At 41.3% G+C, this 15,493-nt stretch overlaps 1 protein-coding gene across 2 annotated transcripts in view; it reads left to right on the forward strand.

Moving 5' to 3' along the window:
* Positions 1-631: 631 nt before the first annotated feature.
* The window catches only part of PHEX (phosphate regulating endopeptidase X-linked), a 171,837-nt gene continuing 156,975 nt past the window's right edge, over positions 632-15,493 (forward strand). Inside the window, exons 1-4 of one of the 2 annotated variants that reach the window (XM_074359209.1) lie at positions 632-764; positions 3,092-3,316; positions 8,219-8,287; positions 14,351-14,512. In XM_074359209.1, coding sequence (XP_074215310.1) covers positions 3,199-3,316; positions 8,219-8,287; positions 14,351-14,512 — 349 coding nt within the window. In that variant the 5' untranslated portion in view covers positions 632-764; positions 3,092-3,198. Of the gene's footprint in view, positions 765-2,600; positions 3,317-8,218; positions 8,288-14,350; positions 14,513-15,493 lie in introns of those variants that run through there. The other variant, XM_010970301.2, reaches the window with a different exon arrangement.

The following is a 15,493-nucleotide window of genomic DNA, read 5'->3' on the forward strand; positions in this document are numbered from 1 at the left end:
TGCCCAGTGACTTTTCACATAACTTTTTACAGCTCTTGAAAAAGTATTTAAAAATTTTCGACAACCCCTCCCCTCTTTATACCACAATAATGACTTTTCACCTCAAAACACACTAAATAATATGCTGTAGTTTGAATATTGCAGTTTCAGGCAAAGACATGTGGATGAATTTCCCTGACACACCAGCTTGTATTTAGAGAACATTGAATGGAATGATTTTGAGAAGCAGGTCGAGTGTGGATGAACGTTTTGCTTCATGTCTGTGGGATGAAGAGGCAGCATCTTGTATTGCTTGTTAGTCCAGGGGTTGGTGAACTTCTGTAAAGGGCCAGAGGGAAAATATTCTAAGTTTTGCATAATATCTGTATCAGGAGACTACTCAACTTTGACTTCGGAGCCTGAAAGCAATCATAGATCATACATAAACAAATGGACATGACTTTGTTCTAATAAAACTTTATTTATAAAAACAGGCAGTGGGCCACATGCCCTCGTTTGCAGATGTGTGCTTTTGTCCTTTGTGAGTGCTCGTTATTTCTCTGTACTTGGAACTTCTTTATTTGGCTCTAAAAGGGTTTTTCTGTGTTAAATGACTTTGTTTTTAAGTGCAGTTTGAGTGCAAAATAATCATCATCTCCCAAAAGGTTGAAAAATTAATGCAGAAAATGGCAGAGAATGAAGAATGTGCCTGATGATGAATGACTCACCTGCAGCCTTTTTTCTGCCAAGCCCCACCCACTCTCAAGTCTTCCTTTAGTCCTTTGGTGAGTAAAACAAACCTTCATTAGATTATATGATATCAACAAACTGTATTTATTTTCAGCATCTTAAAATAGACTATTTTCACTGTTCAGTTACTACTTTTTTCTGTCTGCATTTGCATATCTTAGTTTGGGATAGAATGCATCATAATTTCCTATTAATTCATGGAAGTATTTTTTGGTTTAATGGCTTTTCACTTAGCAGTTGAGTATTCAGGAATGAATTCATGTGGTTAAGTGATGGATAGGTGTACTTCAGAGTAAGACCCAATTGCCCTCACCTCTGGGGAAACCGCCAGTTAAAGGTGGGTGAAGGTGACTCCAGCGGGCAACTCATGGTCACCACTGCATAGCAATCTGGACCGGGAAAGGTGTGAGGAGATGTGGAGAAGGAAGGAAAGAGGGAAGAAGCGGGCCCTGGTGTCATGCTTATGTGGATGTCGTCTCCCTTGTGCACAGGGAGACGTGCTGTGTCTGGCAGATGCTCTTTGCTATCTTTCCATTTCCTGGTTTTCCTCTGTCACCTGAGGCCAGGCCTGGGGTCGCAGTGTTCTCAGGGGTAAAACAGAGATAGAAATACCTTTGCTAGCAAGTATGTAGGTTTACCAGGAGGTTAAAATAGGATATGAAAGTGCTATACCCATGTGAAGTATCACTATCGTTTAAGCATTTAGAAGGAATTAGGAGGCTGACAGACCCCAGACACTAGCATCTGAGGGTCGTGAAGCTGCCGTTTAGGAGTCAGTGGCTGGGGCTAACTCGTATAATGTTCATTTCTCAGCTTTCTCCCTTCACTGTTATGGGCCACAAACTGTAGGTGATGGGGCTGCAGCACTGAATTTGATGGACATGATTCCTGACCTCATGGAGCTCACAGTCTAAGTATTACAGAGTCAAGTCCAAAAACTCCTGGGAGGATCCCATCCTAGGAGCCAAAGGCCTGCTGGGCTGTGTTATGGAACAATCACCAAATAACATCAGCAGCTAATAAGTGTCCTACGGGACACCATGACGTCGTAGTTTGGACACAGGCTATGCTTTTCTGACTTGGGGGCAATATGAAATGAGCAGAAAGTGAAGTAGGGTGGGTTACAGGGCCACGTCATACTGGACTCATCAGTGTCCCTGAGCTTTGGTGTGACCACCACCCTCCCACCCCCGGGCCTCCGGCGGAAGTTTTGCATGAGAAAAGTGCTCTGCTGGTTTCTAGAGGAGCCAGAGCCTCCAGCTCCACTCCTACTGTCCTATGACCTCCAGCAAAACAAAAACAGGGAGGTGGTAATTGTTTTGTGAATTAGTATCTGTAGGATTGGATAATAAAGTCTATTTCATTTCAACAGCATTGCAATATTGGTTGCCCTGCCCCATGGAGAGAGCAGATTTTCATAATTAAATCATTAATATAATCAAAGAAATCAAAGACCCAGTTATTAATCAGTCTTTTCGGTGAAACAAGTCACCTTTGAATTCATCATGGGGAATCTGCTGAAATCGGCGCTTGATAAAAACAAAAACATACTAACCAGTGGTGGGACTGGAGGACGAAATACATGGGTGCACTTTTCATCAAAACGTGCAGAGAAAAACCTTTTACTGTAACTTTTGTGGTTGCTAATGAGCTTAATTTGAACACTTCCCTGCCTTTTGTACAATTCTTAGCACCACAGAAAGGAAGTGCTTTTCCTTCTTCCTTAAAAAAAAGTTCCAGTCCAAACCATCAGCCTCTGTAGGTTGTCTTAATTGCTACTTTGCACTGCACTGGGCTGTGACTCTGATTTTTGGCACATGCTGTCATACACAAAGTTCCTAAAATAAAATGCTCCAGGATATCCCAGGAACTCTTAGAAGGCTTTAAAAAGGGACTCACACACTGAAAGAATATCTTTGATGAGGACAGTTCAGGCGAGCAGAATGATTATGGCAAAAGAATGATGTGATTCATTGATCTTGAAGTGGGTCCGGAGCATCCTTGCCACCTAACTTATCATGGTTTGGGGTATTTTGACGAGAATCCAGTTTTGATAAAGACAATTGTTTTTTCCTCCCCAAGTGACTATACATTTAAATCGCTAAAACATCTGTTCAGCAACCTAGTAAAACATGTATACTCGGAACGCCTGAGAGAAGAGGCTGCCAAACAATTGGTTGAGAGGGACTTTGCTGGGGGGAGAGCACCAAGATAAAGCAACCGCTGTTTGTTTTGTCTGGTCAGGGGGAAAGCCAAGGCAACCAATATTTTGGGTTTCTTTTCTTTCATTTGTGAAGAACTATTTGAGAAGGGGTGGCGAGAGGACATTTCCTGACGGGATCTTTTTTAACCTGTCTATTAGTAGAAGAGCACGAGAACCTTGGATGTCAACACCTAACAGGCTCTTGAGACCAGTCACCAAACCACAGAAAGCAACTTTCTTCTTGCCTGGCCTCTACATCTCTCTTGATGGAGGCAGAAACGGGGAGCAGCATGGAGAGTGGAAAGACGGCCAACAGAGGTACTCAAATCGCCCTGATCGTGTTCGTCGGTGGCACCCTGGTGCTGGGCACGGTCCTCTTTCTGGGTAAGTGGGGGCGCTGGAGGCCAGGGAACTGGGTGAGTGCAGTGACGTTTCCTTGTGCTTTATTCTGGCAGACCTTGTCAGGATGCAGGTGGAGGGCTGTTTGCTTGTGTTAGTAGGTGGTGCATCCTTAGTTTCTCTTGAGTGTGCAAATGAAAAGAAGCTGTTTCTTTAGGAGGGTAAATGAAGAAATACACCCAAGTACCAAATGCATAGTCCAGGATGTGAAGTGGGTATAAAGTGGCTTTGAGTGGCTGGAGGATCTGGTGGCACTGGGCAGACATGTTTTTTATGCATTACATTTAGCAAAAGGAGTATTTATGAATTCATAGTCAGATACTTTCATTTATTTTGTGAGGAAAGACTTTATATCGTGATCAGACCATGTTGGAATTTCTTTCCGTTTGATTTCTGTCAATGTTTGCCTGAGTCAGTCATGAAATTTAACTCACAAAACACAAAGTCTTTAAAAATGCACCTTTAATGATATTCAATTCATTTCTAATCCAGTGAGTCTGGTGGAATAAAAATTTAACTCTGCCTTTCTATTAGATTTAAAAATTAGTAGGAAGGAAAACAGAGGTTTTCCTCCCAAGATTTGAAAGGTATTGTGATTCATTTATTTTAATGAAGTACCTAGGGAGTATATATGATGATAAAAGCATATTCTTATGAGGAGAATGAAGTGTCTTAGAAAGGGGAGAGGGATGTTCTAAAATTTTGGGCATTTTGAACCCTTGACTATTCTCCTTTATTTTTCTCATCCAGCCCATACTATTTCATTAGCTTGAAAGTTATATAGGACCAAGCCCTGTACTTAGGAGATTCTTGGTGCAGTTTGAAATGCAGCAAGCCTGGAAACATACCTTGGCATGTACAGGACGCAGGAGGCTATGTTTATCTTGGCAGGGAAAAACCAGTAATTAAACTTTCAAAGAGTTCGGGCTGTGTGGTTGAAAACTCTGCTAAAACGAGCAAACCATCTTTCCATGTTTTCTGTGGCTGAAGATTTAGGAAATTAGATGGGTTTCTTGCTTTCTGGTACAGCTAAATCTCCTACTCCTGCAACTGGATTTGAGGCTTTCAAAAACTGTTGTGAGATTTCTTGGCACTTTGGGTTTAAGCAAGTGTCTTATCCTGAAATTCAAAACTGGAGGAAAAATACTATGGGCATGCCAAGGGACTACGTACTATGTGAGAAGTGACTACAAAGTTAGACTATTTGTGTTCTGCAAATACTTCCAAACTTAAAAATCCAAATGATTATTGTTGATGTAAAAATATGTGCTCTTTTTAATGATGTTACTGCTGCTTGAAACTTTTTCAAAATCCCACTGTTATGATTACATTCCGAGGCTGTAGGATACTAGGCAGAATATTCTTGAGGACAGCAAATCTTTGAGAGAAGATGATTCTTTGGGATCAGCTCTAAAGGTTTTAGAGCACAGTAAAATTCATCAAGTCAGGCAATACGGATAAGGAGGCCTGCATAAAATTGAAAAAGTAACTTTCCAGTGTGCCCAGTAACTTGACTCTCACCTCACATCTTTAAGAGGAGCTCTAACAGTACTAGACAATAAGGATGTGGCCTCTCTCTGCCTTTGCGACTCAAAGTGTGGTCCACAGACCAGCAGCATCAGCATCACTTGGGAGCCTGAGCTCCACCCAAGACCTACCAATTCAGAATCTGCATTGTCACAAGATCCGCAGGTGATTCATTTGCAAATTAAAGTTTGAGAAGCACTGCTTCAGGGGACCACGTCCATTTGGATGTATACATTCAGAGACATTTGCTTTAAAATAAATGCACACTCTCAAATTAAAAAATAAATGGTATTTTTGGCAAATGTCTCTGCACTATTTCTGACTCCCTCCCTTCCCTCCACCCCTTTTCACTGCCCAGTCCCACAGGCTCTGCTGCCCACCTCCACTGTGCACCTAGCAAAGTCCTTGTCTGCAAATCTCCTGAGACCTGCCAGGCAGTGCTCTTTATGACAATATTCTGGTTAAGGTCCTCTTCTCTTCCAAGAGCTTCCAGGTAAACTTCTGGTGTATTTTTCTGCCTATGCAAGTTCAGCCACATGATTGTAATTTCTAGCATTCCTTCCTACCACTTTTTTGTATTTCAGGCTCTGGAGTAATCTCTGTTTTTAAACTTCAGTGTTTTTACAGTAAACGTGATTGCTACTGGCCTTGGGGTGGTCTCAGAGAATGGACAGCACTAGGATTTAAGACGTCAGGCATACCAATACGCCTATAATCAATTTTTATTGTATTTCACTTTTTCTCTTAGATTTATTTTTTATTGAGGTAACATTGGTGTATAACATTATATAAATTTCACATGTACAATTATTTTTGGCTTTCTGGGCCATATTGTCTCTGTTGTGGGTACGCGACTGTGTTATAGCACAAAAGCAACCGCAGACAATAGATACACAAATAGGCTTGGCTGTATTCTGGTACACTTGGATTTCTGGACATTGAAATGTAGATTTCAGATCATTTTCACATGTCTTGAAACATTCTTACGGTCATTCCCATGCTCTCCACCTATAGATGACCGCACTGCATTCGGAGGTCATTTCTGCTGGTTATAGAGCAATCCAAAATAAGAAACCAAACTGCTCTTTAAGTTTTTTTAAAGTTCCTAACCAGTCAATAGTAATATTTTCATTTTTATATTAAAAATGTTTTCTTTGTTGTCACTGTTTCATTGACTTAAACCTTCACATTATCTGGGCTTGTTGACCCTTCTTCATTTGCAGGATCTTAAGATAATTACTCCTGGATATAATGCTCTTCCTTGAGGGATTGGGTTTGTCTGTGTCTCAATTAATTTAGCTTAAACTTTCCTTTAACTCATCATCAGGTAAAGATATTTTAGTTCTGCTTCACTAGAGGTTTTGGGTCAATAATTATTTTCCATGAAATAAATCTTTAAAACTTTTAAAAATGAGATATAACTTATATATAACATTATTATATTGGTTTCAGATGTACAACATAATGATTCGATATTTGTATATATTGTGAAAAGATCACCATAAGTCAAGTTAACATCCATCACCACACATACATATTTTTTTCTTGTGATAAGAACATTTAAGATCTATACTGTCTTATCAACTTCCAAATATATAATATAGTATTATTAACCATAGTCACCATGCTGTACATTATATCCGCATGACCTCTTTATTTTATAACTGGAAGTTTTGATCTTGAAAGGAATAAATTTAGATTAACCATTATATTATCTTTTTTCTAAAATAGAATAAGGCTACTATCAAGAAGGTATTGCCCAGAATCTTAAAACTATTATTATTTACAGTAAAGTTTGTTTTCTCATTATAAAAAAAAACCCCACATGCTCATTAAAGAACATTTGGTAAACATATAGAAGGAGACTGAAGGGAAACTTTACCCCATGGTTCCACGGCCAAGGCATATTGAAGTATTCCGTACTAATCTTTATGCTGCACATATATTTTTTCACCTTTTTAATTTTTTTGCTTTCTAAAGAAATCAAAATGTAACTTTACGCTAAGATACTTCTTTTCTTAAAAATAGGCCTGAGATGTTCCATAGGCAGTTTTCTTTAATCTCTAATGTAACACAGAAAAAAAGGCTGTTTGGAGGATGGCAACAGAGAAAAGAACAAAGGAAAAGCAGGCTCCTCTTAGAATGTGGGTTAATAAATAATACAAATTGCCACACTGGCAAGTGATGTACAGGTCTTCCATCTCCAGCAGAAATACAGGTACCCCCATGCTTTCTGATCCTGTTTCTCTGCTGAGGATACCATGAAAAGCCTTGGCCCCCCCTTCACCCACCACCATCCATCTCCCCATGGCCACATCTCCAAATGATTCCTTATTTCTGCTCCCAGAGTACAGCAATAATGAATCTCCACAATTTCCTTGGTTACCAAAAATACTTTTGAAATCTAAACTCACATCTGCTAACACCCAGGTGATACCTGAAGTTTACAAATAGGACACCCTTCTATACTTCTGCAGAAATCCATTTAGATGATATTACCAGCCAGATTGGGGGGAAATTGAGCCACCATCTTGCAGGGTTTTTGTTTGGTTTTGTTTTGGTGCAAGTAGTTGGAAGCTTGGTCCACAAAGCTGCATCTGTCTGGTAGCTAGACGGGGTTTGGTGGGAGGAGGGTGTGTGGGATATGGAGCAGGTAGATGACTGAATTATATATAGTATATTTTTAGTCTCCCCCCCTTTTATGGGCCGCATCTGTATAGATGGTTTAAATAAGATGCAGAACTTTAAATGCCACACCTGCTTGCTTTCACCTTCAACTCTATATTTGGTCCAAATGACATAGTCTGTGTCAATTTTCCCATCACTAAAATGAGAATGTAGTTATAAACAAAAAGAGTGAAATTATGAGACTTAAGCCACAGATAATCAAAGATAGAAGAGATTAGGGATCATTTAGCCCAGTGGTTCTCAAACTTGAGTGCATCAGAATGACCTGGAGGGCTTGTTAAAACACTGATGGCTGGGCCCCACCCAACAGTTTCTGATTCAGCAGGTCTGCGTTAGGGTTCATTTCTAATTAGCTCCCAGGTGATGTTGCTGCTGCTGCCCTGCCCCTGCCCCAGGGACGACCCCACTCTTAAGAAGCACTGGTCTAGTTGTGCCCACTTGTCGAGAGAACTAAGTTTGAAAACAACTGAGAGTCTCACCAAAGTTATTTAGCTAGTGACCAGAGTCTGGTTCTGTGATACTGAGCCAACTGGATTTTTGAATTCTGTGTGAACACTGAGAAGGATGAACTGATATCAAATGTGTCGCATATGTGCCTGACTACAGTGGGTTACCTGCTGGTGGTCTGCTGCGAGCTAGTCATTTCTTTATTTTGGCCTGTTTTTTTTTCAGTGAGTCAAGGTTTCTTAAGTCTCCAAGCTAAACCGGAGTACTGCCTGAAGCCAGAATGCATTGAAGCTGGTAAGTCAGTTTTCCATCCTGTGTCAAGTTATAATTATAGTACCTTGGGGAATGGAAGAGAAAACAGGTGGTATTTTTAGTATTCTGTTTGCTTGAGGTTTACCAAGTATGAAATGCAATTCTGATGAAATTTTAAGTTTACTTGCAAGTCTTGGTGTGAAGTCGTGGAATGTAAGTTTTCTTTTTTTTCTTGCAATAAAACAGCTGTGCAGCATTCCAAGTCATTAGAAGGAAATCAGGAAGGGGCTTGGAAGGCTGAATGGCTTCTCTTGAGACCTGAAGACAGAGATCATCAACCTTCCTATCACTTTAGCTGGATATAGATTCCTATTTATCTTAAGCAGTCTTTCTGTATCAGTGGGTCTCACTTGCCTGCATCTAAGCAGGGACCCTCTGTAAATCCACCCTTTCACTGTCACCTGGAATCCCTTTGGGTCTTTCATTACACATTACAAGTTAAATTTTTCCTAAAGTGACAGGCTGTGTATCAGTGGGTACCCCAAAGTGAAGATGAGTGGTTAAAGTTGCCTCAGTTTTGCCACCTCTATTAGATACCCTCCATAAACCAGGGTTAGGGCCAAGAGTTGCAAGACCTGGATTCCAGCCCCACCCCCATTTTTAAAGTGGCCAGGGACACTAGTGTGTTTTCCAAAGGGAAAGTGATAGGATAAGTTAAGCACACGGCCCTCTCACTTTCGTCTTGGCTTTAACAGAAGAGATTAATGAATTAATTCACCAAATATTTATTGCACTCCAGACACCGAGTTAAGTTTTAGAAATTCAGCAGTGAGACAGAATGGTCAGGTAAGGGAAGAAAGAGACAAACACACAAGGCAATTAATGCACAAGAAAAATATTAGCTGATAGTACATATTAGACAGAAAATTATTAAAATAGAATAATGTGGGGGCAAGTGATAGGATGGCGAGATTGAAAAGTCTAAAAAAATAATGATGTTGAATTGGCCCTTGAATAATGACGGGAATGCTGTGTGAAGATGGAGGAAAAGGCTTTCTGGGGTGGGGGGCTGGGGGAAGAACCCGGTAGAGGAAAGAGCTTGGTGGACTTGAGTAGGAAGAGCGTCTGGGTAAGGAGCAGAGTGCAGGTGATGAGGATCAGTGGGGAACCCAGGTGCCAGGGAGTTTGAGTCTTTCCTAAGTGTGTTCAGAAGACCCTGGAGGGTTTTCAGAGGCATTATCTTATTAGCATTTAAAAAGATCTCTATGGATAGCCAGACTCAGTGGGGTCTTTCTGGGTGGAGGACCGTCCACAGGGAGCAAGAATGGAAGAAGGTCGCTCAGGCAGGTGGTCACTTCCGTAAGCTAGGTGAGAGGTGATAGTGGTTTGAATTCAAGAGATGGGAAGCGAGACTGGAGGGTTTAGTAGGAGATAGAGAGCTTCCTGAAGGGTTGGATGTGGGCTGTGAGAAAAGGTGACGCTTAGATTTAGGCTTCTAGAAGCTAAAACCTGCCCAGGGTCATAGCTTGAATTAACGGCGGGCTGGGCTTCAAGTTCCCGTCTGGCTCCTCTCCAGCTGTGCCTTGGTGCTAGAGGCCATGCCAGGTGACTCTCTTTGACCCTGGTCCTGTCTTGCTTTTTCATCGTATTAGAACTACTAGTCTAGTGACTAGACAGCCATTTCAGCTTTTTGATCTTGTCCCTGAAAATGTGAGAAAGATGTGGGAATTCCCAGGCCCTTTGCTTTTCCCAGCTTGAGCAGCTAGCTGCCCTAGGGTTTTCTCCAGCGGAGCGAGGGTGATGTGGAGTCGGGTGTGGGACTATCAGAGGACAGGTCTTAGAGGTGATAGCACCTTGTGCTTTTGTTGTGGAATGCTTCTTGCAGATGTGTGAAACTGAAATTTTTGAGCTCAAATTTTCAATTTGCGTTGAGTCAACTTTTTTTTACACAGAGCCATGCATTTCATGAGTTTTGTGTTTTTATTAGAATCATAATAACGCCGAGTAAAATTTAAAGAATGACACTGATAATGTTGCCTCCTGCCAGCTAGCTTTTTGCCTTGCTGTCCTGTTTTTAATTTTCACCTTGGTGAATGGCTTTCTAATATTGAAAAGGATACTTTTGCTGTTTCTGTAGCGAATGGCTCACTAGGGCTAGTCTTCTTTCGTGCAGCGTGAGGCTCGCTGTGCGTGTGCGTGGGCGGTGCGTGCGTGGGCGGTGCGCCGCGTGCGTGCACGTGCGTGGGCGTTGCGCCGCGTGCGTGCACGTGCGTGGGCGGCGCGCTGCGTGCGAGCGCGGTGCCTCGTGCCGTGTGCTTGGTGCGCGGCTGATGTGTGCTTAGGCGCCGCGCTGCGTCTCTTCAGGATGAATTTCGGGAGAGGTATGTTCTGGACCTTTTCTGACCAGGTATCAATCCTTTCTGAGCAGGTGCCAATCTTTTCTGAGGTGCCTCATTCCTTTAACTCTTTCTTCCTTGTCTCTTGTTTCCATCTATCCTAGTCCCTCTTTCAGAATAAAAGGTGGAGAAAGAAAACAAAGAAACAAGGAAACAAGGGCATGCTAATGATAGTGGATAGCAGCAGACAGGCTGACTTGGGTTGGAAGCATGAGCTGGCCTCTTACAAGCCACATATCCTGGGCTAAATCCATAAAGCATCCTAAGCCTCAGTTTGACCGTCTGTAAAGTGGAAGTAACAGTTTTTACTTGTCTTACTGGTCGTGAGAATAGAAAAAAATAGTGATGGTGGTAGTACTGGCAGTCAAGGTCCACAATGCCCAATCCTTCACCCCAAACCCAGAGAGCATTGTGACTCTTACTTGTCAAGACTGGACCCAACTTCAATTCTTGTGATGGCAAAACTGGGTCTTAACTCATGTGAGGCTGTTCTAGGCTTTGTTCATCCCACTTTATATATGCATTTATTCCCTATGTGGTCATTAATGTGCTTGCTTCAGGAGTGCAGCTCCAGACATTGCTGGAGGTATTGTATAATCTATAGTATATTCATTGTATTGCTTTTCTAGAATCTATGAGCTCTGAAACATCTGGCCTCAAGAGTTTCAGATTAAGTGTGGAATTATAATAGCAAATTTATATGTATGGTTGCCAGATTTAGCTACATGCATACATTCAGGATGCTCAGTTAAATTTCAATTGCAGATATACAGCAACAATTTTTTTCATAAACATGTCCCATGCAATATTTGGTAGTACTTATGCCATAAAAGTAGTCATCTATCTGAAATGCAAATTTCACTAGGCATTCTGTATTTTATCTGGCAACCGTATTTATTTGGCAATGTACCTGATGCAGTTGGAAGCACTTTACACATATTTATTCATTTAATTTTCAAGAAGATCCTGTGTGGTGCTAATATTATCCACATTTTACAGATGAGGAAACTGAGAGGCCAAGTAACCTACCTAAGGTTACAGGGTTATTGTAGGGTGTTGTTGACATTCAAACCCAGGTGGTCTGGCTCCAGAGTCTGTGAGAAGTCTGTACTGCCGGGAGAGGGCTTAGCATAGTTCCTGGCACAGAGGAAATGCTCAATATTTCTAATTTTTATTGTTACCACCATCACCCTCTCCCTGAGCCCTGATTAAACTTAAGAAGTCAGGCTGGTATATGGGGCAATGCCTCCACCTGTACTGCATAAACCTAGTTGGAGACTGCATAACAATTTACCTTACATACAGTGACTTGAGGGAATACACAGTCTGGCCTTTCACAGACTTCCTTCATCATCATATTTCTTTTATTAAAACAAGACTCTCTGGGGTTTTTTTCTCCATGGAGCTGAGTGGGGGGAAAGGAGTTTTGGGGTCTTGACAACTATGGTCCCTTGCAATTAGAATTCACAGTTCCCCTGCAGAAAGTGTAGCCTTGTGCCCAGCTGTGGATTGTGAGTGATGAATTTAGAGGCTGAAGCTAGAGTTTTTCCACTTAGTGGGCTCAGCTCCAAATTCCCTGTGAGTGATGTATTCTCCCACTTTGTATCAGGGTTGAGGTCAGAGCTGATCTTGCAGTTTAGGTACCTGCAAGAACACTGAGAAGATGGAGAGGTTACATTGGAAGGTTGGGGGCAGGGGGAAGTTTGGGAAGGTGGCCAGATAACAGTGTCCTTATGTGAATAAAAATGTGTGGGAGGGCGCCTCTGTGTGACTCTAAATATTGTGTGGGATCGCAGCTTGTCTGATCCATGTCCCTGAGGTGTCACATAGCAGATTCATTCTGTGGTTGCAGAGCCAGAGTAACTACAAATACAAACTGAAATGAAGATTTTATGTATTCTAGCATGTTTGCTTATTAAATAGTAATGATAAAATTGTAGCAGTAAGTAAAAATCGGAGACAGTTGAATTAATTGTGAAAGATGGAAATATTAAGACAGTTTTAAATTTATCAAACTTAGATTCCAAACCAATTTTTGTTTTTTGGGGTGAGGTGGGGAAGGATTGGGAATGGTGGGGATTTTGAAGTTCTGTAGAGATTAGGACGTCTGTACTATTCACTTCATCAAAGACAAAAAGCTGTTTGAAATTTTCATAGAAAGACTAGGCTAGAAAACTATGTAGCCTTACTCTTAAACCTGGAGGAGCCACACATATAACCGAATTGTAATATGTGTATCTAAATTTATGCAGATTATACTTTTTCGGCAAGTCATTCATATTTAGCTGAAAACTCATTGGGTTTTCATTACTTCAAACAGATGTATTCTGGCATTAGAGTATGAAAATTACCCAGGATGTCATCTTTCTAATGCCATTAAAATATTGGCTGCCTTTAAAAAAAATCATTTGGTGCATATCTTTATGCTTTATGAGGAATTTTGGGGTCTTATTTAGTAATGAAAGACTTTTTCTAAAGCTCATGGATATAAATTTAATTATGCACAAACTTCCTACGAATTGACTGTCTTACATATGTAATCAGTTGTGGGCTTAAGAGGAAAGAATGGTAGATCAGTCTCTTGTGTCTTTCTGTTAAGTTACACAAATACTCAGTTCTGCCCCTAGACCTGGGCCCTTCATTTAGAATGTTCCACTTTGCCCTGCTCTGGCCATACCTCTCCCTGGTCGAGGAGTCTGTGAGGCCAGGGCAGCAGCCCTTTCCTTCTACAACCTGACATTCCCTGCCGCATGGCCCCAAGCCTCCTTTCAGGGCCTGTTTGGGTCCCTTCCAGGGAGTCATTCCTCCATGAGCTGCACTATATGTCAAGGGCCTCAAGAATTCAGACCTGGCTCTGCAGGTCTTTATGAAGGTATGTTGTAGATAGATCGGTTCAATACTTAGAAATGACATGTGGGCCTCTGTGTCAGCCTTTGTTGTGGACCAACCACCCCAAACCTTAGAGACCTGAAACGAGAGTGATTTAATGTTTCTCTTGATGCCTTGAGTTTGGTGAGGGTTCTTCTGCTGAGATTGCCTGGGTTCTTACAGCTGCATTTAGCTGGATCATGGCCTGGAATGTCCATGATTGCCTCAGTCATGTGTCTGGTAGTTCATGGTGGCTTGGTTCTTTATGTGGCCTCACCTCCTCCAGGAGGCTTCTTTAAAGGATGCCCTTGGGGCTCCGTTCAAAGGGAGTTAACATGGAAAGTGAAAGGCTTCTTAAGGCCTGGCTTCGAAACTCATGAAAAGTTTCTCTGCCACACTCTCTTGGCCACATCAAGTCACAAGGCCAGCCCAGATTCAAGGCAGGAGAAATAGATCCTTCTGCTTGGTGGGAAGAGGGGCAAAGTCACCTTGCAGAAGGACGAGAGGATGGAAGGAAATGTCACACACATCCTTGCAAACAATCTAACATACACTCCATTTGTATTCCTGTCCCGGGCCCCACAGATGTTAGGAGCAGTCTTGCAGAAGCCAGAAGCAATAATACCACCAAACTTTTATCCGCTCACTCTGAATATAATAATTGAATGTAGTCAGGTTGACTCAGGGAGTCATTTGAGGGGAAATGTAAAAGCCAAAACTGGGGAAATGTAAAAGCCAAGACTTGGGAACTGGTTGATATGAAATTGTTGTTTAATTTGGACGAGGCCAGTACACAATGTTCAGTGCTTGTCATTAATCCTATGATTTTCTTTTTAAATAGCTGCTTCCATCTTGAGTAAAGTAAATCTGTCTGTGGACCCTTGTGATAATTTCTTCCGGTTTGCTTGTGATGGCTGGATAAACAGTAATCCAATTCCTGAAGATATGCCAAGCTATGGGATTTATCCTTGGCTGAGACGTAATGTCGACCTCAAGTTGAAGGGTAAGCTTCTGGTGGGGTTTAGTGATGCTCTTTACAGAGAGCAGTATTTGACACGAAAAACATAGTTTTGGGTTTGAAGCATGACTGCTCACTTTTTAACTATACTAAATTCATTTCTAAGATTTTTTAAAGTGGGAGATTGAAAGGAAAATTGTGGAATTCCAGTCTCCCAGATTTCAATGCAAGCCTAGTGTAGCTCGTTATGTTCAAGTTTGATAATAGTAAGTTCTGCTGCTGAAGGATAAATAGCATTTGACTGAGGTTAGGAGCAAAGGGATAGTTAATGAAAGTCATGTTATATCAGTATACTTATTTGTCTGTTGTGTTCAGAACAAACTTCATCACTTGCTGATTGTGTACTGGATTTTCATAGTTCGCAAAATGTACTTTACACTTCATTGTTTTTTGACATTACTTTTGAGAACTCTGGATGACCTTGTATTTGTCATATTGTTCCTCTTAACTTCTAAGTTGGCTCTGGGGAGACTTTCCTTTCTCGTGTGGCCTCTCTAGCAACGACAAGCTCACACACACATACTCACATATGCGTGCGTGCACACACACTTTTCAAAAGTTGGAAATGTCTTTTGCCAGAGGATCTTCTGCTCACAATTGATCTATTTTTTTATGCTGAGCTGTTGGAGAAAACCACTTCGGGTTGGAAGTAGGGAGATTTCAAGGCCAGGTAAGGTATTGTTTTGAGAAGGCAAAAATAGTATTTTTTTTGTCCTCTTTCTGGTAGCTGTGAATTGTTGCCGTGTAACTTGCATTCAGTAACACATCTGCAAAGAATTTTTGAGAATCATTATTTTTGTTTCTTCCCCATATCCTTTTCACCAAGACTTTAAGTGTATGAAAGTTAAATATGTATCAATTTATATATGTATAGCAACTGAAACCACTGGCAAAATACCTGTTGTCAACTGTAAGGGAAAATGTGCTTAAATTTCACAACTGGCTGTCAATCATATGGACTTAGAT

This window comes from Camelus bactrianus, chromosome X (assembly GCF_048773025.1).
Source record: "Camelus bactrianus isolate YW-2024 breed Bactrian camel chromosome X, ASM4877302v1, whole genome shotgun sequence".
Taxonomy (NCBI): domain Eukaryota; kingdom Metazoa; phylum Chordata; class Mammalia; order Artiodactyla; family Camelidae; genus Camelus; species Camelus bactrianus.